The sequence below is a fragment of the Lacerta agilis genome, chromosome 13, assembly GCF_009819535.1.
Source record: "Lacerta agilis isolate rLacAgi1 chromosome 13, rLacAgi1.pri, whole genome shotgun sequence".
Lineage (NCBI taxonomy): Eukaryota > Metazoa > Chordata > Lepidosauria > Squamata > Lacertidae > Lacerta > Lacerta agilis.
The window spans coordinates 28392652-28417791 of NC_046324.1; the positions used below are offsets into that span (position 1 = coordinate 28392652).

Genomic DNA, 25140 nt, shown 5'->3' on the forward strand with positions numbered 1-25140 from the left:
AATAGCATTGCAAAAATCAGAGAAGTGTGAATTTTGAAGCGTGGGTGCTGCAGTTCCAGTTCGCTTATCATTTCAGGAGGTGTGAATTAAGTAGGCTTAACCTTTACATGCAAAGTGGATAGGATTTCTCCCCGCTCCATGACTGGGATGATGTAATTTGAGACTGGCCAGAGCTGAGTCAGCTAGCATGCGTGGGGGGTGGGGTGGCTAAGAGCCTCTTTCAGGTACAGAAGAGAATGGAGGTGTGCAACATCAACCCATCTGTTTGGCAGAGGGCAAGAGCTCTGAACTGGCCACAATGTCTTTGATCTCCCTCTACTGTCGGAGGCAGTCTCCTAATACCAAATGCTTGAAATGAGAAGCTTCAGTAGGGAATGCTGCACAGATCTGCCCGTTGCTGCATTAAAAACAGGCCACTTGGTCACCACAACAGCTTACGATTCCCCCCGTAGGTTCTTGCTGTTCTAGCAAACACAAGGCCAAAGCACTTTGAGGAGTAAGTAGCCGAGCAAGCCAGATGTCAGAGGCTGCTTAAGGACATGGGGTATAAGCAGCAGCTTAAGCTGCCCACTCTCATTCCTCTGGCATGGAATTCAGACCAGCAAGCAAATCCACAGCTGCCCACAGTGACAGTGCTAAACATCTGCACTGCTCTTGTGCCTCAATGTGGTTTGTGTATTTATGACAAGCTCATATTAACGACCCCTTTTGCACCAAATGAATGGCGCATGACTTGGTGGCAAGTGGCTGGAAGTTCCCATAGCAGACTTCCACAACTTTTTTGCCCTCCAGATGTTTTGGGTGCTAGCTCCTAGGGCTCAAGCACTTTTGGCCCCCTCTATATTTTGGGAGTAGCATCTGGGTACCCCATTGGCATGAAGCCACATTTGGCTCCTCCCAACGTCCTGACATCACATGCACAATGTTCTCTCTCTCTCTCTCTCACACACACACACACACACAAATCGCCCTTGCAAGATGGCACCTCTGTTTTGGACTACAATTCCTATCAGTCCCAACCCACACACAGCCATTTTGGACTACAACTCCCATCAGCCTCAGCCAGCATGAACATGGTTAGGACTACCACTCCCACTCATCCCAGGATGCATATGGCCATGCTGGCTGAGGCTGATGGGAGCTGCAGTCCAAAACATCTGTGGAGGACACCAAGGGGTGGGGGGTGGGGAAGCTGTCCTAGACCTACCCCCGGACTCTTCAGCAGGAACCAAAAGCAACGTCAGCCAGGAATCCTCTTTGTGCCTGTAGGGGTAATCCAGCAACACTTTCCGAGACAGCTGCATCCTAACCTCAACACAGATGCACAGATTTGGCCCTTGACTGTGCTCCCAGTTGGAAGCCACCTAGGTGCCTGACAGCACCCCCCTCCTGGCTGCAGTGCATTGCTCAAACCACACTTGAAAGGCTTTTTGCAGCACACCAAACTACCTCTGGCTCTCACGACTAAGCTGGGGTTGTGGGAAATTATTTATTTATATTTATTTTTAAAAATTTGCATACCATTACAGTGTTACCTCGCAAGACGAATGCCTCACGCAATGGAAAACTCGCTAGACGAAAGCGTTTTGCGAATTTTTTTTAGGTGACTCGCAAGACGAATTTTCCTATGGTCGTGCTTCGCAAGATGAAAATTTCAATGCATTCCTATGGGAATTAAATTTCAATGCATTCTTGTGGGAAACGTGCTTCGCAAGATGGAATTTTCACAATACGAAATGACTCGCGGAACGAATTAATTTCGTCTTGCGAGGCACCACTGTATATCATTTTTTTTTAAAAAAATCAAAGCAGTTTGCAGCACTAAAACCATGCAATAAAACCATTAGAAAGGTAAAAACCAAATCAATTAATCATTGTGGAAGGCTTGGTTTCTTGTTGCCAAATGAGCCTCACCTGCTCGGGGAATGACCAGTGAATTCTCCTGCAGCTGCTCTTAGTGACTGAGCTGGGATATTATAAGGGTTCATGTGATCCCTGAGGTACCCTTGACCTAAGTTGTTCAGGGCTTTGTAAATTAATGCAAGAACCTTGAACAGGGCTCAGTAGTAGATGGCTGCCATTGGCAAAGCAGACGAAGCTAGTGAAAGGAACTCCTAGCTAACCCTCAGCCTGAAGGGCAGGTTCTCCAGTTCAGAGATCCCAAGGTCTGCACACACCTCACAAGGCAAGGTTCCAGCTCTGAGACCCAGTGGCGGAGCTTCATGCTCCGGCACCGGGGGCAGAGAGCAGGCCGGGGCGGGGCACACTGCCCCAAGGGGCGTGGTACGCGTCCCGGGGGTGTGGTGTGTTGGCTGCAGGGCCGGGGTGCCTAGCGTGGGCGGGGGGCAGCCGCGATGGAACCCCACCAGGATCACACTCTTCTTCCGCCAGTGCTGAGACCCCCGAGGATTAGGGCTGGGTGATATATTGATATATCATCCAAAACCAGTTTAAAGTCCACATCATGATATTGGTGTCAAAAATGTTGACCTGGCAATCTATTGCGAATCATGGTGTCTGTGTGTGCTATGCCAAAATCACAATGTGGGGGAAACTGTGAAGCCAGCCAATGCTTCTACATAGCTCCATCCTTATTTCAGACATTGTGACATATCCGTATATCACAATGTTTAGCTGGCGATATATTGCAATGTTGTTAACCTGATATTGCCCGGCCCTTCTGAGGATCCAGGTATACAGAGCCAAGAGCTGCCAACGCTGTTGAAGGCTGCAGACTTTTCTCTGCATTGTTAACAACAACCCAGCAGGCAAATCATCACCTGTCCCTTTCTTTGCATGCTTGCAAATGCGTTTGCTGCTTCAGGAAAGGGAGTGCAGGGAGAGCCAAACACTTTGGAATCCCCCTCTGGTTCACAACTCAGGGGGGTCTGCGAGATCTTCTGCAAACATCACTGTGCCACGATGTGCCACCCAAGCCCTGCACACGTCAGGCAAGGTGACCTGGCAACACCAGTTGTCCCTCAGCCAAAGGCAAGAAGCAGCCCTGAAGCTTTTCTGGATGCCTTCCTTGAAGCTCTCAACTTCGCTCCCTGCCCTTTGATGCGACTAATTTTTATTTAAAGAGACATTGCCAAGTTGGCATAATTATGCTTTATCTGCTCGACAAAGGAGCCTTACGCTGAATAGACCTCGCACAGATAAGAGGGCCTATTTTCTTCAAGGGTGTTGACACGAAGCGGAGCAGACAGATCAAAAGAGAGCACAACGCTGAGGAATGTGGGGCTTTATTTTTAAAAAAATAATTGGAAAAGGCTCCATTCTTTCCTTTCCCCCTCTTAATGCTCTTAGAAAAAAGGGAGCTTAATTTTCAGATTGATACCAACTCTGAGAGCAAAGAAGGCACAAACTGATCCCACTACAGAACCCTGCAAAAGGAAACCATTTATTGAGCAGCCCAAATACAGAGAGCTCCTCTTCTGATCTCCAAAGACCCTCACTGACACCCAATGCAATTGAAGAGAAAAAAGACCTGAGAGAGCTTTGAACACATCCAGAGCAGACCTCAACAACCTGGTGCCGGTCAGATGTTTTGGATGACAGCTCCCATCAGCCCTCAGGTACAAGAGCTGTAGTCTAAAAGATCAGGACGGTGCCCTATCGTGAAGGTTGATTTAGATCAGAACTTCCTAAACATATATTAAAAGCAGAGACATTGGAGATGCTATCTTGCCTGAAGTTTCATTTACTGCAGTTCCAAACCAGCGAAGGCTGTCAAAGCAGCTTCAGGTTGTACGCAAACTCCGTTTGTTTTCATCAATTGCAGTCATGGCTCCCCCCGCCCCACCCGCCTCCCAAGACTGTGAAATGCTGTTCTCAAAATTGCATTGTGAATATACATGTTTCTCAGGACGGCAGGGTTTTCCGTCGTAGTCACAAGTGGCCCACAGTGGTTTGACTTCACCCCTGGAGGCAAACTCCATTATCTCTTGAGACAGACAAATGCCAACAACAACTGTGTGACTACAGATTCTGAAATTTGGCTGACCCAGTCCTGAATCAAGCACATTCTACTCTGTGCTGGCAAAGAAACAGATGGAGTGTCAATGAAAGTTGGAGGTTTTAAAACACAGGTTGGATGGCCATCTGTAAGAGATTAAGAAGTTCAAGAAGGATACTGACAAGCTGGAACGTGTCCAGAGGAGGGCAATGAAAATGGTCAAAGGCCTGGAAACGATGCCTTATGAGGAACGGCTTAGGGAGCTGGGTATGTTTAGCCTGGAGAAGAGAAGGTTAAGGGGTGATATGATAGCCATGTTCAAATATATAAAAGGATGTCATATAGAGGAGGGAGAAAGGTTGTTTTCTGCTGCTCCAGAGAAGTGGACACGGAGCAATGGATTCAAACTACAAGAAAGAAGATTCCACCTAAACACTAGGAAGAACTTCCTGACAGTAAGAGCTGTTCGACAGTGGAATTTGCTGCCAAGGAGTGTGGTGGAGTCTCCTTCTCTGGAGGTCTTTAAATGGAGGCTTGACAGCCATCTGTCAGGAATGCTTTGATGGTGTTTCCTGCTTGGCAGGGGGTTGGACTGAATGGCCCTTGTGGTCTCTTCCAACTCTATGATTCTATGATTATTTAGTTGTGATTCCATCCTTGCAAAGGGTTGGACTGGATGCCCCTTGAGGCCCCTTCAAACTCTACAGTTCCATGATTTCTATGAAGAACCTCGGCTGAACTTTAGGTTTGAGGTCCTTGTGATCCTGATTGTTGTAAACCCTGGTTGAAACGTGACACTTAGGTCTCATCCAGGCTTCCTTTTGTGCTGTGGTTTCCAGGCACCGTTTGTAGATCATGTCCAAGCTTCTTTTCCCCCCTAGGAAGGCTTGCTATTTATTGCTGAATTGGTACAAACGGCAACCAGTGGGAAACCCAATTGCTATTTGTTCTGATTCAGCAGTAAACAGCAGGTTTTCCTGGGGAAAGCGGAAGGAGAGAAAAAACAAAAAAACCCATTGCTCGGACATAGATCTGGAAAGCTCAGACCTGTGCCTGGAATGCACAGTGCAAAAGGGAGTCTGGATGAGTCCTTAGCGTGGTTAAACAGCAACAACAATAAACAGACCTCTCTGCAACTCTTGATGCATTTAAAACCAGATTGCTGTTCACACAGGCAATGTTCACGTGCTGGTTCAACAGCCTTCCACAACCTGTCACAAGCCTCCAGAGGTTTTCAATTGCAGTAGAGCTGGGCTGCCTGGGGCTGCTGGCAGCTGCAGCTCAAAATATATTGAGGGCACCAGGTTGGCAAAGGCTGATCTAGACTATGGGTCTGCAGAATATAAAGGCTGAATGTTGGTGCCCCATTGACTCCCGTGTGTTGAGATTTTTTGCATGGCCAGTGTTCACCTTAAGCAAGGCCAACTGTCCTTTCTTTACTTGCAAACAAAGGAGCTGTAGTGGGTTTGGAAATGCAGTCTAAACTGATGTCACCACTAACTGCTGCTCCCAACTGGGGAACTCCCAGCCCCGAAGTCAGGCTTCTGCATTGCTGGTTTGCTGTCTTCCCATTGAGCATGTTCCACTGGGAGCCCTTCCAGGCTGAAGGGCTCCTACTACCCAGGCAAATGTGCTTCCCCAAGCCCCAACAAAATGGAAAGGAACTGCTTGAGAGCACTAACACAGCTAATGGAACTTCTTCCAGCAGATTAAGTGGTCTTATGATTGTGGCATAGGGACGAGATGTCTTCTTAAGCCTTCCAGCTGTTCACTCCTTGCAGAAGGCAAAGGCACTCTCGAGAGTGAGCTGGGGCAAAAAGCGACAGAGTCTTGCAGCACCTTAAAAAGTCTAACAAATGTACAGGTGAAGATTTTGTGGGCTGCTGACTGCCTCCTCAAAAGACAAAGATGGAGCAAGCTTTTTTCCTGATGCTCCAGAGGGAAGGACCCAAATCGATGGATTCAAATACAAGGAAGGAGATTCTGACTAAACATTAGGAAGAACTTTCTGATGATAAGAGCTGTTCAATGGTAGAGTGGATGCTTTTTTTGTTGGGAGCCATCCAGTGTGGCTGGGGCAACCCAGTCATATCATCATCATCATCATCCTCCTCGTGATAATTATACTTGAAAACAGCTAAGTTAGGAATGAATCAACCAAAGGTGGGAAAATGCATTGTTATAAGCTGGAGAAGATTTAATAAAGGAATCTGTGAAAGCATGGGGCCTGATCTGCCAAAAAGCTATTGTGCACATGCCGCATTGGTATTTATTATTAAACTGGTATTGTTATTGTTATTATTCCTAAAATTGCTGCACAAAAATTCAGCACAGCAATGCAGGCCATGCCTGTAGGCTTACAATCTGCAGCAGCCTCCCCCAACAGGGTGCCCTCCAAATATTTTGGACTACAACTCCCATCAACCCCAGTGGCATACAGCTGTCCTGGTTGAGTCTGTTGAGAGTTGTAATCCAAAACATCTGGAGGATATAAGGTTACAGAAAGCTTCCCTAAAACGAGAGATTTTTTGAAGTTTAAGAAAAAGGGGGGGGGGAGAGAGAGAGAGAGAGAGAAAGAAAGAAAGAAAGAAAGAAAGAAAGAAAGAAAGAAAGAAAGAAAGATCCTAAATCTGACAGAAAGGCCACAGACCAGAGGGCATATTTTGGTCTCCTCATCACAAAAAGGCTAATAATAGCTGCTGTGGGAGCAAGGAGGTTCAGTAGCATCTCAAAATCAATCACCCGGCAGCGCTAGAAATTAGCCCGTTTCCATGGTGAAGGCAAATTGCCAGACAGTCCCAAGGCAAATTGCCCAAAGTCGATGGGCAAGGAGGAGGCTCCTGTCCTTGCAGGTGCAAAGAACTGCAGATTGAGCGAAAGAAAATCAAGTTGGAACAGCCCAGCTTAAGCTCCCTGGACAGGCCAACAAAAGTGAGATTGAGCACAGAGAGAGAGCATTTCAAGGGGGTTGGTTAGAGGAGATCACAAGCTGTTCCCGTTCCTCCCCACCCCTCATTGAAAGAACATCTGCTTGGCAGACCCCAAGTTCAATCCCCAATGGCATCTCCAGGCAAGGCTGTAACAGCAGGGAAGGAAAGAAGAAGGAAAGAAAAAGAAAAGGGTAGGTAGGTAGGTAGGTAGTTACATCTACCTGTATATCCCACCTTTTTCCAGCTCCTCATTTAATACCCACAACCACCCTGTGAGGTAGGCTAGGCTGAGAGGCAGCGACTGGCCCAGGGAGCTTCTGGCCAAGTGCTACCTCCCAGCTCCTAGTTGGACACTCTAACCATTATGCCACACTGGCTCTCAAAAGCAAAATAACAAAAACAAACAATGTCAGAAAAGCTGTAAAACACAGCCCATCAGAGATGATCTGCAGAATGAAAGAAGGGAGGCTCACAAGCACCCGGCAGCCACCTCAGAAGTAAGGTAAGCAGAAGAAAAACCCCAAAACCTGGAGTGAGAATCCCACCAACATGTTGTCTCCCCTTTGATTGTTTTTGGTTGCACTTCTTTTCTCGTTAACGGAGGGCAAAGGGTCCGGGACACAGGGAGGAAATGCAGAAGGACCGTTTGCCAGGCCGCTCTTCCAACGTGCCCTCACTATTTTTAAAAACATTGCACCTACCTCCCCCCACAAAACAGAGGTTAGTTGAGGAGTTTACTTACATCTGAGGCAGGGCCCTTGTCTGCACCAGGGCAAGTGAAGGTAACAAATTCATGGCACCTCTTGTGGACGACGAAGCAGCAGACTGCAAGGAGAGAGCAAAGAAAGGAGAATTTAATGGAGAGCTATCTAAGCGTTGGATGAGGGGTAAGATTTGAAGGACCCCTGCGCCGTAAGGTCTTGCAATCCCCCAGCAGGCCAGATATTTATTTTGCACTTAACATGGCTTTGCAAGGCATGACAGATTTGTTTCCTATTCTTCTTCAAGCAAGGAAATTAATTCTCAATTAAGGGTTGCTTAATGGGATTATTCATCTCTTGTTTTGCTTTCTGAGCGAGGCACTGAAAGGCTGGTCCTTCACAAGCAAACTGCTGAAGAACATCAAGTGGGAACCAGAAGAACTCTTTTATTGGTTTATGGCAACAAGCCCTGTGAGGGTAAGAATCGTTAGGTGATTCATTTGAGCCTAAGACCAAGAAGCCATTTCCAGGCCTGGAATCAGCAAGGGTGGAAGAAGTATTGCATTTTGCCTGCCCTGGGTCATTTATTTATTTATTTATTGCATATAAATCCCATCTTTCCTTCAAAGTGGTGTGCATGGTTCTTCTCCCTCCTCATTTAATCCCCACAACAACCCTGTGAGGTAGGGTTAGGCGGAGAGACCGTGACTGGCTCAAGATTGCCCAGTGAGCTTCGTAGCTGAGTGGGGATTTGAACCCTGGTTTCCCAGGCCCTAGTCTGACACTCTAACCACTACACCACACTGGCTCTCTGTGGGAAGCTGAATCACCCAATATTTAGCTTCACTGGATGACACTGTTGGACCCTAGTTTATAATGGGAGAGGGAGAAAAAAATATTTCTCTCCATTTTCTCTATACTTTTATACACTTCTAGCCTGTTATTCGCCTTTTTTTTCTAAACTAAAAAGTTCCCAATACTGCAACCTTTCTTCGCAGGAGAGTCGCTCCAACCACTTGATCATTTTGGCTGCCCTTTCCCACATCTACAAGATCCTTTTCGAGGTGAGACAACCAGAACTGTACACAGTATTTTGAATGGGGTTGCACCATACTTTTGTATAACGGCATTATGACGACTTTGGAAACTTTACTTTTGACTCCTTTCCCAATGGCCCCTAATACTGATTCGCCTTTTTCGAAACCGTCTCAATCTGGGCAGCGGATTGCAGATGCAAAAGAGCCCAGCAGAGCTCCAGAGCTGCTTGCATTCATTTCAACGTGGCTTGCTGTGCAAGAGAACCGCTTGGGTGGATGGGGCCTCATATTACTCAGAACAGCATCATTTGCATTCCTTGCCAGACACTAGAAGCCTTCTGAGACAGCCCAGAGCAGGCATAGGCAAACTCGGCCCTCCAGATGTTTTGGGACTACGACTCCCATCATCTCTGACCACTGGTCCTGTTAGCTAGGGATGATGGGAGCTGTAGCCCCAAAACATCTGGAGGGCCGAGTTTGCCTATGCCTGGCCCAGAGCAACAAGGCTGTGTAAGAACAGGACAGCCCAGTGTCTGGCTGCAGCTGGATCACGTCAAAGGAGCCCATCAAGTCCAGCATCCTGTTCTCACAGTGGCCAAGGAGAAGAAGCCAATAAGCAGGACATGGAGGGAGGGGCAAAAAGCCACAAGAGGCAGAGGGCCCGACATTTCTGTCAGGGGCCATGTCAAGGAGGGAAACACAGAGGGCAATTTCTTCGGCCAGGTTCAGCCACTCCCAAACCAAGACGAGTTCTCTCTGCTGCCTCCCCCCCCCCACACACGGCACACTACATTTCCCTAGCAGTGGCGTAGGCAGACTTCAAACATGTGCAGCCATAGTTATCCTTTACTAGGATCGTAGGAATCTGCCTTATCCAGATCATAAGTTCATCTAGCTCAATCTTGTCTACATGGACTGGCAGCAGTTCTCCAGGGTGAAGGCATGAGTCTTTCACCCCCATCAACTCTACCTGGAGATGCCATCAGGGAATGAACCTGGAACATTCTGCATGCAGATAAGATGCCCAAGGTCCACAAATCAGAGCCCAGTGCAATAGAGCAGCCTAGGGTGGGGTTGGAGACATACCAGTAATTTAAGGACCAGAGTGCCTCCGAGCACATGCTCAGATTTGTTTTGAGCACTAGCATTGAGCTCACAGTCCAGTCACACACACAAAAACCCAGTTTCCTCTCCTCCCAAGTTTTCATCATCTCAGCAGCCTAACTGAAAGGAGGAATATTTTTCTGGGTTGCTACTAAGTCAGAAAGTCATGGTGATCACCCAGAGATCTATAAGCAGATTCCAATTTGCCTTTTGCTAGGGATTATTTTCTCACCTGTGTCAATTCTCGATGTGTTTTTACATAAGTCCATATTTAACCAAATACTGTAGCACAATAAATATATTTAAATCTGTATTTCATCTCAGTGTATGCATCTTCACATGATTTTTGAGTCAGGAATTGTATCGCAAAGTTCAGAGCAGTACAAAATCCAAAGAACAATGACATTCTGATCTGTTTAGTAGTTGGGGAGGTGCAAATTAGGTTGCTTCATTTTAAAATGCAGAGCAAATGTCAGTTCTTCTCTATCTCTCCCTTCCACCCACCCTTGCCCCAGGGTGTCTTTAAATATTAAAGTCAAGGGAGGGGGTACACAGGGATTCTAGAGGACACCTCCTTTTCCAGAGGATGGGGAGATGGGAAGGGAATGAGCCATTTTGCCCTTGGAGAGAGCCCTGTTGCTCAGACAGCAACGATGTGGCCAACAAGAATGTAGTCAAGGCTGTTGCCAGAATTCCACCCAGCCCTTCTCTGATATGACACCCTCTCTGATCCTTGCGCTTGAGGTTCTGTTTCAAAGTTTAATTATTAAGTAAGGCATAAAATATATATCAGGCACACACTTCACACCTTCCAGTTGCATCCTGGAGTCTGCAGCTCTCATTCACCAGGCAGCAAAATAATTAGGTGCCAAATGTTACACATTGCAGAACCAGGCAACCATATCAAAATAGATTGCAAAAAAGGGCAATTTAATAAATGGATTTTAAAAATAAAAAAAAATAAAAAAAAATAAAGAAGTACATTCCAGTTATGGAGGACTGCAAACACATCACGATCCCCCAATCCTGCCACCATCAGCAGAACAGGCTCAGACACTCCCCGCCTTGGCCAGCCATCCAGTCCAGCTGCCAGACCAAAGTTGTTCTTCCTGTTTCTACCAATGAGCAGCAGAGCAACCATTGCGATGGCCACCTCATATTGACTGGGAGCGCTTGGCATTTTCAGCAATCGATAGGAACACAGATTGTTCTATCCATAACATAGATTGCTGTGAAAGGAAGTCATTTCATTTACAAATGAGATCCAATAGCAAAATGTGAGTTTTGTCCCATCGCCTGCCTCCGGGCTGGGAAAATCTATGCAGGTCATTTCGGTTGAGGCTGCAGGACCAGGCAATAGAAACTTTTGGGCAACTTACTTCCAAGGAGCGCCAAGTGGCCACATGCACACCACACATTTGACACACTGTTGTACCACTTTCAGCAGTCATGGCTGCCCTCAAAGAATCCTGGGAACTGTAGCATGTTATGGGTGCTGAGAGCAGTTAGGAGAACCCTTTATTTCCCTCACAGAGCTACAGTTCCCAGAGTGGTTTATCAGCTGATCCATCTACCCAGGTCAGGGGCGGAGGAAGGGGGGGCGGTGGGGGCGGCCCACCCCGGGTGTCACCACTGAGCGGGGGTAACAAAATGCCAGACGGCACTCACTGTGGGGCCTGCACTCTCTCCTGGGAGTGACGCGGTGGCTTGGGTGCCCACAGGCTCCACGTTGCCCCAAATGGTCCGCCCACCGCCTCCCCCTCAGCTGTAGGGCGGCTGAGTGGGAGAAGGCAGGCAGACTCCTTGGAGGCCCCGCGGAGCATCCTGCCCCAGCTGGCTCCACCCCGTGGGTGGCTGGCTCCGCCCCTGGGCGCAGGGCACACACGCCGCCCTAGGCACCCAATCGGCTTGCTGCGCTGCTGACCCAGGGAACTCTGGGGAAAGAATGGGGGCCTGCTAACAAGTCTCACAATCCTTAGCAAACTATACTTCCCAGGGTTCTTTGGGGAAGCCTGTGAAAAATGGTATAACAGTGCTTTGTACCTGATGTGGCCACTGCATAAATTATGGAATTTGCTCTCACAAGATGTAGTGATGGTCACCAATTTGATGGCTTTAAAAAAGGAATAGACGAATTCATGGAGGAGAGGGCTGTTGAAGGCTACTAGCCATTATCAATCAATCAATTTATTTATTGCATTAGCCATTATGGTGATGCTCTGCCTCCGCAGCTGGAAGCAGTAATGCTTCTAAATGCCAGTTGCTGGGAACCACAGGAGGAGAGAGGACTCTTGTGCTTGGATCCTGCTTGTGGGTTTCCCATTGGGGCATCTGGCTGGCCACTTTGGGAACAGAATGCTGGACTAGATGGGCTATTGGCCTGCTCCAGGAGGGCTCTTAGGTTCTTAAACTCATGGAGGAGAAGACTTTCAAAGGTTGCTCCTACTATGTTTTCCTTCCACTGTTGGGGCCATTATGCCTCTGAATACCAGTTCCTGGGGAGAGATGCTGTTGCATTCAAGTATTGCAGGAGCAACACACACCCCGAACTAGAGTGCTACAACATTAATTTATCTTCAGAAAAGTCACCCCACAACCAGCCTACTTTCAGGAACAGGTTGTTTTTCTTAATTGGAGCATCGCACACCAACCCGTAAAAACAAAATGTTCCAAGAAGGAATATGCGAAGGCAAGGAACATCTAACAAAAGGGAACTGCAACATATAAGTATGCTTAATTTCAGGGTGGAAATTAAAAAAAAAAAAATCTATCCCATTACAACTTTTTGTCTTCGGACAATGTCAAGCTTCAAGAAAGATTTATACGCTGGAATTTATCTGCACCCCGCAGTTAAGGGTCTTCTTTCTTATTTTATTCTATTATTCATAAGGGTTCCCATGATGCATGTGGCTGTAGCCAGGAATTTGCTAAAGGTGGGAGGGGGCTGGGGCAAGCCCCCAGTGTCCACACACACACACACACACACACACCAGATCCACCTTCTTGCATTGACGGTCTGAAAGCCAAATCCAAACGCATTCAGCTAAGGACGCTTGAATCTCTCTTTGGACCTTCCTTCTGAATGTACGAAGGTCTGAAGTGTAGCCAGCATCTGTGTGGATGTTTGGGGGGTAAAGCCACATGAGCACCCCAGGGACAATCGCCCGCTTTTAGTCCACCTGCGTTCACTCAGCAACTGGCTGTCTTTCTATTTCAGCCTTGCCCAACTTAGGACTCAGCTAGACCCGTAAAGAAAAAGCGATCGATATGTCTTGTATGTGCAATATAACATTGTGCCACCGGATGGCGACATGGAGTCCCGTTTTTTTCTCTACCGGTTTCCCCTGTTTAAATTTACAACGCTTTGAAACGAAACGCTTCTTCGATGAGTCTAGATTCAGCCCTAGTGTCTCTCCAGAGACTGATGAAGCCATTGTGGTGCCTTTTCTGGCCTGAACAACATGAGATGCAGATGGACCTGAACTGGAACTCAACCATTCATAAATAAACCATAAGAAAACAGAAGAAAAGAGCCCTGTTCGATCAGACCAGTAGTCCATCAGATCCAGTGTCTGTTCTCATGGCGGCCAACCCCACAAGCAGAATTTGAATGCAAGAGCCCTCTCCCCATCTGTGCTTTCCAGCAACTGATATTCAGAAGCATTGCTGCCTCTGACTGTGGAGACAGAGCAGAGCCATCATGAGTAATAGCCATGGGCAGCCTTCTCCTCCATGAATTTGTCCAATCCTCTTTTAAAGCCATCCAAGTTGGTGGCCATCACTGCCTCCTGTGGAAGTGAGTTCCATAGTTTAAATCTGCTCTGCGTGAAGAGATCCTTCCTTTTCAGTCCTCAGTCTTCCAACATTCAGCTTCATCAGATGGCCATGCGTTCTAGTGTCATGAGAGAGGGGGGAAAGCTTTTCTCTATCCACTTTCTGCAATGCCACACATAATTTTATACATTGCTATCACATTGCCTTTTCTCTAAACTTGTTGTTGTTGTTCAGTCGTTCAGTCGTGTCTGACTCTTAGTGACACCATGGACCAGAGCACGCCAGGCACCCCTATCCTCCACTGCCTTCCGCAGTTTGGCCAAACTCATGCCAGCCGCTTCGAGAACACTGTCCAACCACCTCAATCATCTGTCGTCCCCTTCTCTAAACTAGAAAGCCCCAAATCCTGATTAAACTCTGCTTCCCCCCTTTTTATAATATTATTTTATAATTACACTAACACACTCCGTTTTAAAAGAAAGACTGATTTTCTAGAATGTTAACATTTGCCCTTACTGGTTTTTCGAACCAACCAGATTAGACCCCAAGAAACCAGGGGCCAAATCCTCATGCAGCCATGAAACTCATTGGGTGATCTTGGGCCAGTCACTCACTCTCAGCCTAACCTACTTTGCAATGTTGTTGTGGGGGGGGCAAAGGGGGAGGAGAACTATGTAGGCCACCTCAAGTTCCTTGGAGGATAGGTAGGATATAAATGCAAATAAACAAGTAAATAATACTTGTCTGCTGTGGGTGGGTCATAAGCCAGAGTAAAAAGTGGGTGGGGTGACCCCTCTCCTTTTGCCCCCCCCCCCTTCATCCCTCTTCTCTCTGTGCCACTCGATTTGCCAGGGAGGGACAGACTGTGCTTCCTAGGGGTCTGAGTTGATGACACGCAGTCTTCCTTTTTTCCTCCTCCTGTCTGTTTTGGCTCCCCATCACCTTTTCCTATGGTTCAACCTTCTCTAAGCCCTTTGGCCCTTGACTGGGTCATTTTTGGGTCTTCTGCAGTATCACAAATCGTGGTCCTCACTCCATCACTCCCAGCTGCTCGTAAACAGTGTCATAAAACCCTGTCAGTGGGGACACGGCTGAGTTTGCACCCACCCACACATGTCATCTGTTTATCTTTCATTCCACGGAGATCCCTGCAGTTCTCTGCTTTCGATTCCCAGGAGGGGGCGGAGGGCGGCTGAGAATAGCTTTACCCATTCCAAGTCCTGAGCACAAGCTTGCTGGGTTCACACATCTCTGACTTCAACTGTACTTGATGTTCCCATTCTTCCAAGCATTGAAATGCAACTGCCTGTCGCAGGCTCTGAGCACAAGAGCCCTGTCACATCCTGTGGTTTACAGCACTGCTGCCTCAAACTGGTGCAGGCAGAGCATAGCCTTTCCTCTGGGGGGGGGGTTCTCTAGCTGGCCCTTCAGACTCCCCAAGGCCGCAGCCCCTCCCCCACCTTGCTTTGTACCCTGCCGAGTGCTTTTGTCTGTCTAGACCATGACTTTGAATTCAGATAATACTCCTAGATGGCTTGGATGGGAGCTAGAAAAATGGATGTGTGAGCAAATGAGCATTCGTTGCTCTGCTCGGGCTTGCCTACCTCTAGCATGAGCTGAAAAAATAAACCTATGCTGCCAATACTCGTGGTAAATCAGTATACAATAACCAGCACAAAAACGGCGCACACAAAGTCCAATCAGATGGAATATTGGAGATGTGACGCACAAAAATTAGACAGGGTGCCGGCGTTTGTCCCCTGTTTCGCCCATGGACAATTTTGGGCTTCTTCAGAATTTACTTCAATATTCCATCTGATTGGACTTGCTTTCATCTATTAACATCTGTGCGTATCATCTGACTGGACCTATTTTCATCACTATTTACAGGAGCCTGGCTAAAGACATTTAAAGACTGAAATTGTCCTGTTGTACTAACTTGGATGAGTTTTCTGTTTGTGGCTTCTTTGTTTGACTTTTTGCATTGCTCTCTCTTTGATTGGACTACCAATATAGAATTCAATACATGGAATGGTTTGGTAGATTTGTGTGCGCCGTTTTTGTGCTGCTTATTGTATACTGATTTACCTCTAGCATGAGGCTGCTGGAAGGTTGTGTAGAAAGGAAGGTGGCCCCCTCAGCTGAAAAATGCTCCCCCTTTCTGCCATTCACTCTTTCTCTGTGGTTCCTGCATTCCAGGGGATGGACTAGATGATCCTTTGCCCCCCCCTCCCGGTGCCTCCATTTCCTCTGATTCAGCCCTTCGCATGCCTCTATTTTTCCAGCCACCCAGTTCTCCTTCACTACCCTTCAGCTGAATTCCAGACAGCCGGCTCGGGCAAGGAGCCAAACCACTTTGGCGCGTCTCCTAGACTCATCGCAACAACACATTTATTATTATTTGTTGTTGTTGTTTATTTACAAACATGAACACACACACACATATGTTGGCAGCGATTGCCCTGTGGCAACACTGGTCTCGGAAAAAGCAAGAGCAGTGCCTTAAGCAGATTCTTTGGCAGCCAGCTTCAAAAACTTCACATTGTGGGCAAATTCAAAGCTGCCTGCATGGAGTGTGAGCTCTGGGCTTGGCTTTCTGTAGTTAGCATGATCAGAAATTGAGGTGAAGAGAGGTGCCGAAAGGTGAGCCCTGAAATTACACAGTTAATTGCCAGCTTAGACTGAAGTCGTCTGAGATGCCTGACAGCCTCTAGTGATGAAATGAATTTTGACATGAGGGTATGAGAAGCAGGCCTGGCCTTCTAGCCGCCCTCACTGAGACTCTGTCACAAATGTCTCTGAAGAAAGATCCCCATTGCAAGTGCTTCTAAGAACATGAGAAGAGATTGCTGGATCAGGCCAATGGCCCACCCAGTCCAGCATCCTGTTCTCGCAATGGCCAGTCGGATGCCATGCAAGCAGAACCTAGGTAAGAGAGCAATCCTGGCTAGTAGCCGTTGATTGTTTCTCCTCCATGAATTTATCTAATCTCTGCCTCCTGTGGGAGTGAGCTCCACAGTATGGCTATATTCTGTGTGAAGAAGGACTTTCTTTTATGTGTGAGACCACACCTGGAATACTGTGTCCATTTCTAGGTACCACAATTTAAAAAGGATGTTGACAAGCTGGAATGTGTGCAGAGGAGGGCAACCAAGATGATCAGAGGTCTGTCTGAAAACCAAGCCTTATGAGGAACGGTTGAAGGAGCTGGGTGTGTTTAGCCTAGAAAAGAGGAGACTGAGAGGAGATGTGATAGCCATCTTCAAATAACTGAAGGCATGGAAGATGGAGCAAGCTTGTTTTCTCCTGCTCTTGAGGGTAGGACAACCAATGACTTCCGACTAAACATCAGGGAGAACTTTCTGACAGTAAGAGCTGTTTGACATTGGAACGGTTTCCCTCGGGAGGTTATGGACTCTCCTTCCTTGGAGGTTTTTAAGCAGAGGTTGGGTGGTCATCTCTCATGGATGCTTTAGCAGAGATTCCTGCATTGCAGGGGGTTGGACTAGATGACCCTTGTGTCCCTTCCACCACTAAGATTCTAAGATTCTATCATTCTATTATTCTGTGTTCTGAATTTTTCCAACATACAGTTTCATCGGACGTTCATGAGAAAAATTCTCTATCTACTTTCTCCATGCTTTGCGTGATTTTTAAACTTTTATCATGTCCCCTCTTCCCTCTTTTCACAGTGGCCAACCAGATGCCCTGATGGGAAGCAGTACATGAATGCAACACAGTGATCCTTTATAATACCTTTATTGTATGAATATATGGAACTCGCAGAACTGACCGCGAAACTCCGAGATCAGAGGGAGGAGAAGATGCAAGAAGATTGGAAGAAATTCAAAGAATATTTGAAACAACGTGAAAAGTTAGACATTTGAAATTAAAATCAGTGGACATTATAGGCAATAGCATTAAAATGTTAGTTTAAAATAGGACATAAGAAGTTTAATTAGGATTTTTGTATTTTTTGTATTTGTGTTAAGAATAAAATGATAGATATAAGATGATAGATAAGGATTAAGATTAGTCGTAAAAGTAGAGTTAAAATAGTTACAAAGTTACTACAGTATATTTGAAATGAACGCAGAAGAGAGGACGTGAGGAAGTCCCCCCCCCAAGTAAGATTGGAAACAAGATGAAAATAATTAAATAATTAATAGGGGTGTTTTTGTTTTATATGTGTTGTATAGTTTGTATAAGTTTTCCTTTTTGTTGTTTTGTTTTTGTAGTTTGTACTCTGTATGCATTTTTTCTTTTTTGTTTGTATTTTCTAAATACCAATAAATTCTTTAAAAATATATATATAATACCTTTATTGTCACTGTACCACCTGTGTACAATGAAATCAAACGAGCCTCCCTTCCCCCCCCCCCAACACTCAGTCTCGTTGCACTCTGTGTGCTTATCAAACAACACACCACCACCCTGAGGAAATGGAGTCTCTGTTGGGCCTTTCTGACCACCTGAGTTATGTTGATTTTCCAAGTGAGGTCCTAACTAAGGTAAATTCCTCCATGAATTTCCATATCCCCTCCTCAAAGCCATCTGAGCTGGTGGCCATCATGAAATCCTGTGCAAGCAGATTCCATAGTTTAACAGTGTGCCGGGTGAGAAAGTCCATATTCCCATCCATTCTGATTCTCGCACCCTCCAGGGAACCGGAACTTTCCGAGAAAGCAAAATAGCTTCCGACAAAGGCTGCTCAATGTCCGCCAGCACATGCAACATCCCAAAGGATCCCTGAGGAATCCGCTGGCAGTTACTCCCGTTTGCAACGGATTGATTCATGCTGGAAATAATTACATCTCCAGATAGCAGTTTTTCCCCCCTCAAAGCTAGGAAGGGTGGTTTTTCTCACTGTCTGCAAATACTGGTTTAGAAGTTCCACTACTTCACTGGGATAACACAAGAAGAGATGTGGAGCAGTATGTCACTTGCCTACTGATGACTCTTCAGCCCAAACATCTGGATGAACTCACCCAGCTGTTTCATGTTGGTTGTTAAATAGCATGAAGGACGTGGTGGAACCAGTGAAGGCTGTTCCATGAGGGCAAATGGGGCACTGCCCCATCAGTCTGGCCTCAGCCAGCCCCACCTGCCTACTTAAAGCCAGTTCAGGGGGGCGGGCGGGCCTGGCTATCAGCTTTCTCCTCCTCCTCTGTCTCAGGTGTTGCCCTTGTAGAACGGAGAGGAGGGAGGAGACAAAATTAGAAGTAGTTGGCTCTGCTTGTCATTGTTTCTGGCGCCACCTAATGTTGGTCTCCTTGCCTTCCACCCTGCCAGTCCTGGTGGGCACCAGCCACCAGGTGGGCACCCTGCGAAACCCCAGAAGCTGGACTCGTGACATAGGTTATCCACTAGGGCACACAAGTTTGTCTTCTCAAAGACCTGCAAGATCTCCTGCAAGCGCCTACCCTTTGGAACTCCCTGCCTATTGATATCAGGAAAGCGCCTTCACTGCCACCTTTCTGTTACCTGCTAGAAACACTTTCCTTTAGGCAAGCCTACCCTGACATGTAGAATGTCAATCAATGTTTCAATCTGTTTTTACTTTATTGCTGACTTACTTTGTAGCTGCCCAGAAACCTGTGGGTATAGGGCGGTATACAAATTTAATAAGTAAATACATAAATAAAGATTTGTTTTTTTTACTGATTTTGTTTTGTTTTGTTCTCTTTGTGAACTGCGTTGAGGGCTGGTCTCTCTCTCTCTCTCTCTCTCTCTCTCTCCCCCCAATCAATCTGTGTTATCAATTTTATGAAATAAATAAAGAAATAAAGTTGGCTCAATTGTTTATATGGCTTTTGTTGCTTTATTGTAAAACATTTTGAGAGGTGGGGGGCTTACTTGGTCAGGAAGCAGCTTACAGATTTGAGGAGAAGAGACTGACAGGTTTCTAGTTTTCTCTGCCGCTTCCTGTCAACAGGCGCCACCTAAGGTTTGCCTCACAGAACAAATACCCAAGGGAGCAACAGGTGCTTCCTTCAGATTATCCTTTTGCTGTAGGGGCAAAGAGGGGTTCAAAGGACACTTCAACTGTTGACCCTGGAAGGGTTAAAAAAAAAAAGTTCACTGTAGGATTCTTGGGGGGGGGGAAGCTATGTGCTCTAAATGCATGGCTTGTACCCAGCCAGTGAAAGAGAGAAATCTAAGGCACTCACGGACAGCTTCAGTCACTGACCAATTAGCAAGAAAGCAACATTGTTCAGACTTGCAAATGCATGAACACCAACACTATCCCCTTGGGGAAACTCCACCTGGGGGAAATGAGAACATGTTGACTGTGAAGACCCAAGAGCCATCCTGTAATGTGCAAAAAAACAAAACAAAAAACCAGAAGCAGGCAATGGTGCTGTGAGCGAGTGTGAGCTAGTGGGCAGAACATTGCATTTTGGGAGAGAGTCCTTTAGAGTTTCTTTTTCTGCCCTCAATTTGATGTGGGGGGATATGGGCCACTAACCTCTCCATCTCTGCACAGTGGGGAGATGAGCAATATCGGGACTTGACACAAGAGCAGCACACAAAGGCGGCTAGCTGTCCTGAAAATCCAAAGTGCAACTGTGCATAGCTAAACTATGGAACTCACTGCCACAGGAGGCAGTGATGGCCCCCCAACTTGGATAGCTTTAAAAGAGGACTGGAGGAGAGGGCTAGTTGCCATGAGGGCTACCTTCTGCCTCTGTGGGTTCAGAGGCTGCAATGCTCCTGAATCTCAGTTTCTAGAAACCACCAGGAAGTGGGGGGGGGGCCTCTTGTGCTTGAATTTGCTTGCGGGTCTCCTAGTGTCATCTGGTTGGCAATTATGAGAAAAGGATGCTGGACTAGATGGGCCATTAGCCTGATCCAGCTGAATGCCCTCCCATCAGATGTCAAACAAATAAATAACTTTTTAACTTTTCGAATACATCCGAAGGCAGCCCTGCTCAGGGGAGTTTTTAATGGTCTATGTTTTACTGTGTTTTGAATAAAACAAAAGTAAAAATTTAAAAAATTCCTTCCAGTAGCAACTTAGAGACCAACGAAGTTTGTTCTTGGTATGAGCTTTCGTGTGCATGCACACTTCTTCAGTTCTGAATATTTGAATGTTTTGAATATTTCGTTTGGAGCTGCCCAGAGTGGCCGGGGCAACCCAGTCAGATGGGTGGCATATAAATTACTTTATTTTATTGTTATCATTGTTATTCTTTCTTTATGTCTGTTTACTTAAAAGCAAGGCTCATTTTGCTCAATGGGCCTTAGTAAATGTGCTTAGTATGTTAGTCCACATTTTCTTCCCCTCTCCCACTCCCTAAGTACATCCTCCTCACCCCTTAAGACCACCCAGGGACCTAGAGAGTTTCACAAGAATCCAGTAATAACTTGAGTCTCTTTGCTTGCTATGACTCCTAAGATGCAGATCATGGTTCCAGGGGACACACTGCGTGGTTTTCCCCGAACTCAAGAGCCGCTAACCAGTTGCTTCATGCAAGCTTTTCTCTTCATCGACCCACGCAAGCTACATTTCCAGACCATTTCCCCTTTGAAAAAGATGCTGAGTGAAAAGTAAAAATATAGCAGTTTCCCCACAAAATTAAGAGGACTGAACAGACTTCTGCTAATTTCAGTCATAGCCAGACGCCACCAGACTATTCAATGCTTGATACAGGGCTGGGGGAAGAGGTGCATATTTGCAGGGTATAAATTAACAGATTTGCACTGCCACAGATATCTCACTCCCAAAATGCTGAGGCTTTCAGAATTCAGCAGGCGCCAGAAAGGTTATCAGCCCAAGTTGCCAAAGCAGATGGAAATGTAGCTCCAAAATACAAAGGGGCCAGAGATCTGAAAGCAGGGACATACCGTAATTTTAGGTTTGAGACAAATCTCAAAGCAAGATTCATAGGCCTGCTCCTGGATATATGAGCATACACACACAATGCAATTTTCAGAGCAATTCTTAAAGTTATCCATCCAAGTCCACAGCTGGGTGTTACATTGCAGAGGACCAGCTAAAACATCCCCCCAAAGTGGCAAGTTTCCAACTTCTGCAGAACTCTCAATCAAGAGAGATCTTACAACACAGCAGAGAGTGGGGGTTACTTGAAAGGCCAGGGAAATAATAAAAAAATTAGGTGGAGTGTTATTGCTGTGAGGTTAGCTTATAGACTGAGTTTCCTGAATGGAGATTGCAGGCTGGATGAGTCCTTCCCAGGCGCTGAGATATCAGGTTATACACCTGGGGTTCTGGGATGGTGAGGCAACAGCTGCTGCCCACATTTCATTTCATTTCAAAGAAAACCAAGGCTGGTTGTATCCTGTACACGCAGTCCTAAGCAGGCAAACAGCCTTGATCTTTACGCATCAGGAAGTATAACAGTCATAAGGTCTCAAGTGCCTCACCATACCTTAGCATGGCCATGCGCCCTCCAGATTCAACATGGTAAGCCAGTCTTTCCGACTCAGGTGGCTGCCAGATGTTTTGCACTACAACTCCCATTAGCCCCAGCCAGCAGTCCCAGCCAGTGCTGTCAAGTATCCCGTTTTCCCCGGGATTCTCCCTTATTTTAAGCAGTTTCCCGCTGCTCTCCCTTATTTTTTATTTCCCTTAAATTTCCCGTTTTTAATGGAAGCAGCTCCTCCCCTGCTGGCCAGGGACTGGGTGGGAAGACCTCGCCTACTTGGAGAGAAAAGCCTCAGCCCTCAAAGCAAGTGGGAGCCGTTTCCGTGCTTACAGGGGGGTGTATTTCTCCCCCTGCATCAGCCCCTATCTGTTGCCGCCGAGCCCCTCAGCCGGCCAATAGGGTTAGCTGGTGGGCGGAGCCTGGCTGCCTTTGAGCAGCTGCTGCTTCCTGTCCTGTATTGATGCGATCAGACAAGAAGACGATGGGGCTCCATTGCACGGAGCACATGGCTGCCCTCCTCTTTGCTGGCTGTCCTCCTCTTTGCCCCGCTCCGAGCTCAAGCCCGCTTGGAGTTTACATTGCTGCTCCGCCCACTTTTGCTTCTGGCTCCGCCCACCACTGACATGTGACTGCTGGTCCCTTATTTTCAAATCTGAAACTTGACAGCTATGGTCCCAGCATCATACAGCCATGCTGACTGGGAGTAATGCAGGGAAGGGCCATAGCTCAGTGGGAGAGCATCTGCTTTGCATGCAGAAGGTCCCAGGTTCAATCTCCAGGTAGGGCTTGGAGAGAGATCTCTTCCTGAAACCCTGCAGAGCCAGTGGCTTGACTCAGTAGAAGGCAGCTTCGTGTGTGCTTATGCTAATGACTGTCGTCATCCAAAAGATCTGGAAGGCAGGAGGCTGGTCTGGGCACTCAATTCCTATGTAAGGGGCATGTTACAGGCTCTGGTGGAGATATGGTTTGATGGGTTTGCGTATTGTTGATTGATGAATGGAAAAAGCAAAGGGGGGTTGCCATTTGCTGCTGCTGCTGCTGCTGCTGCTGCTGCTGCCCCAAAAGAAGATTTTCAGGTTTTTGTTTCTTGCTTATCTCTGCTGCATCAGAGATGAAGCAACAGCACATGGACAGAAGAAAGTTGCTTGGTCGCCTCTAATAGTTATTTCATTTGTGAATGGCTTCCTATGAGGCATCCAGAAGTTATTTGCTATCGGTACATAATAAAAACAGTTGAATATACTTTCCGCTTGTACCAAGTATTATTTATAGGCACAGGTCTGAGTGGTTTTTCATTTCTCTCACCACTTTCCCTGGGAAAACCCACTGTTTACCTCTGAATCATAACAAATGTCAATCCACAGGAAAAACCAATTGGCATTTGTTCCAATTCAGCAGCAACCAGGGAGTTTTCCAAGGGGAAAGTGTTGGGATAAGTGGCAGTGTGGATGAGGACTTAGTCCTTAAAGTGCCATAAGAGTCTTTGTTGCTTTTGTAGCGAGAAACTAGCTCAGCTGCTCCTCCTCTGGAAATCTTCATCGCCTGGCAACAGAACAAGTCTCTGTCTGTCCACATAATGAGCCCCTGAATTGGCATGGGGGAGAAATTAGGTTCCATTCACAGTTTAATGGAAACTCATCTGATTGATTGCAATTCCCCAAACAAAACAGAATGAAACACGGTGATCCTCCAAAATTTGCTCTGCAGTGAGAATTTTTCAATGTGGTTCTCCGAACAAAACAGGCAAACAAAAATGTAGAAGTCAAAGGTGTACGTTAAAAAGCATGCATGGGTGTAACCAGCTTACAAAAATGCATTGCTTGCAAAAAAAAGGAGGGGTATTTCAGGTGACACACACACACACAAATGCTGACATGTCTCCGGGAGTACTTTTGATAAACGCTTGCAAACTGATCTGGAAATGTGGCAAAACAAGTTTAAGAAAAAATGGGAAACTGAAAGAAGCCCAATTCTCCCTCTATTGTCAAGAAGCAACAAGCCTCTGAATACTAGTTGCTGGAATCACAGGCAAACAGAGTGGTGCTGTTGTGCTCAGGTCAGCTGCTGGAAGATTCAGGCCAGATTAAAGAAAGTCCCTCTTCACACAGTGCATTGTTAATCTATGGAACTCACTCCCACAGGAAGGCAGTGATGACCACCAACCTAGATCTCTTTAAAAGGGGATTAGACAAATTCATGGAGGAGAGGGCTATCCATGGCTACTAGCCGTGATGGCTATGCTCTGCTGCTACAAGTTGAAGGCAGCAATGCTTCTGAATACCAGTGGCTGGAAACCACAGTTAGGATGCTGAGCTCAGACCCTCCAAGTGTCCATGGACAGTCCTGGATTTACAGAAGCTATCACGGTTTCTAATTTGATCCCAGAATGTCCTGCTATTCCTTAGGATGGCCCTACTTTAATTGGGGAATGCGGGTGGCGCTGTGGTCTAAACCACAGAGCCTAGGGCTTGCTGATCTGAAGGTTGGTGGTTCGAATCCCTGCTCCTGCCAACCTAGTAGTTCGAAAGCACGTCAAAGTGCAAGTAGATAAATAGGTACCACTCTGGCGGGAAGGTAAATGGCATTTTCGTGCGCTGCTCTGGTTCGCCAGAAGTGGCTTAGTCATGCTGGCCACATGACCCGGAAGCTGTACGCCGGCTCCCTCGGCCAGTAAAGCGAGATGAGCACACCGCAACCCTAGAGTCGTCTGCGACTGGACCTAATGGTCAGGGGTCCCTTTACCTTTTACTTTCATTGGAGAAATCTTGGAGGGTACAGAGTTATGTGATCCCCAAGCCAAGGAGATAAGTAACCACACAACGTTTAGAAGATATCTGAAGGCAGCCCTGTGTAGGGAAGTTTTGATGTTTTACTATGTTTTTACAGATGTTGGAAGCCACCCAGAATGAAAGGGGAGTCCTCTGGAGCTGCTTATCCTCAAAGAGCCTTCTGCTCTGCACTTCCAACATGCTGCCCTTGGTGGCTGAGGCTGCTCATCCTTCAGGGCATGTTTCTGCTACCACACTCCCCAAAGAGAGGAGAGAGAAAGCAGCCATGCAAGCCAAGCACACAGCCGCCTGCTCAGACCCAGAAACAGGAACCGAAGCGAAGCTCTGCTTGCGAGTCACCCAAGGACAGCTGCCAAGCAGGCAGTCATGCCGACTTTGGAAGCTGAAGCCTCCTGCCCCTTGCAGAACCTGAGAGCGCCGCGTCTCCTGGGAAACAAGATGCCTCTCCGAGATGAGA

The 25140-nt window shown here is 46.8% G+C and overlaps 1 protein-coding gene across 1 annotated transcript in view; it reads right to left on the reverse strand.

Annotated features, from left to right (window-relative positions):
- PRKCB (protein kinase C beta) overlaps positions 1-25140 on the reverse strand; it is a 180830-nt gene that overhangs the window by 105898 nt on the left and 49792 nt on the right. Inside the window, 1 exon segment of the mRNA XM_033166417.1 lies at positions 7631-7713. Within this exon segment, the coding sequence (XP_033022308.1) occupies positions 7631-7713 (83 nt within the window).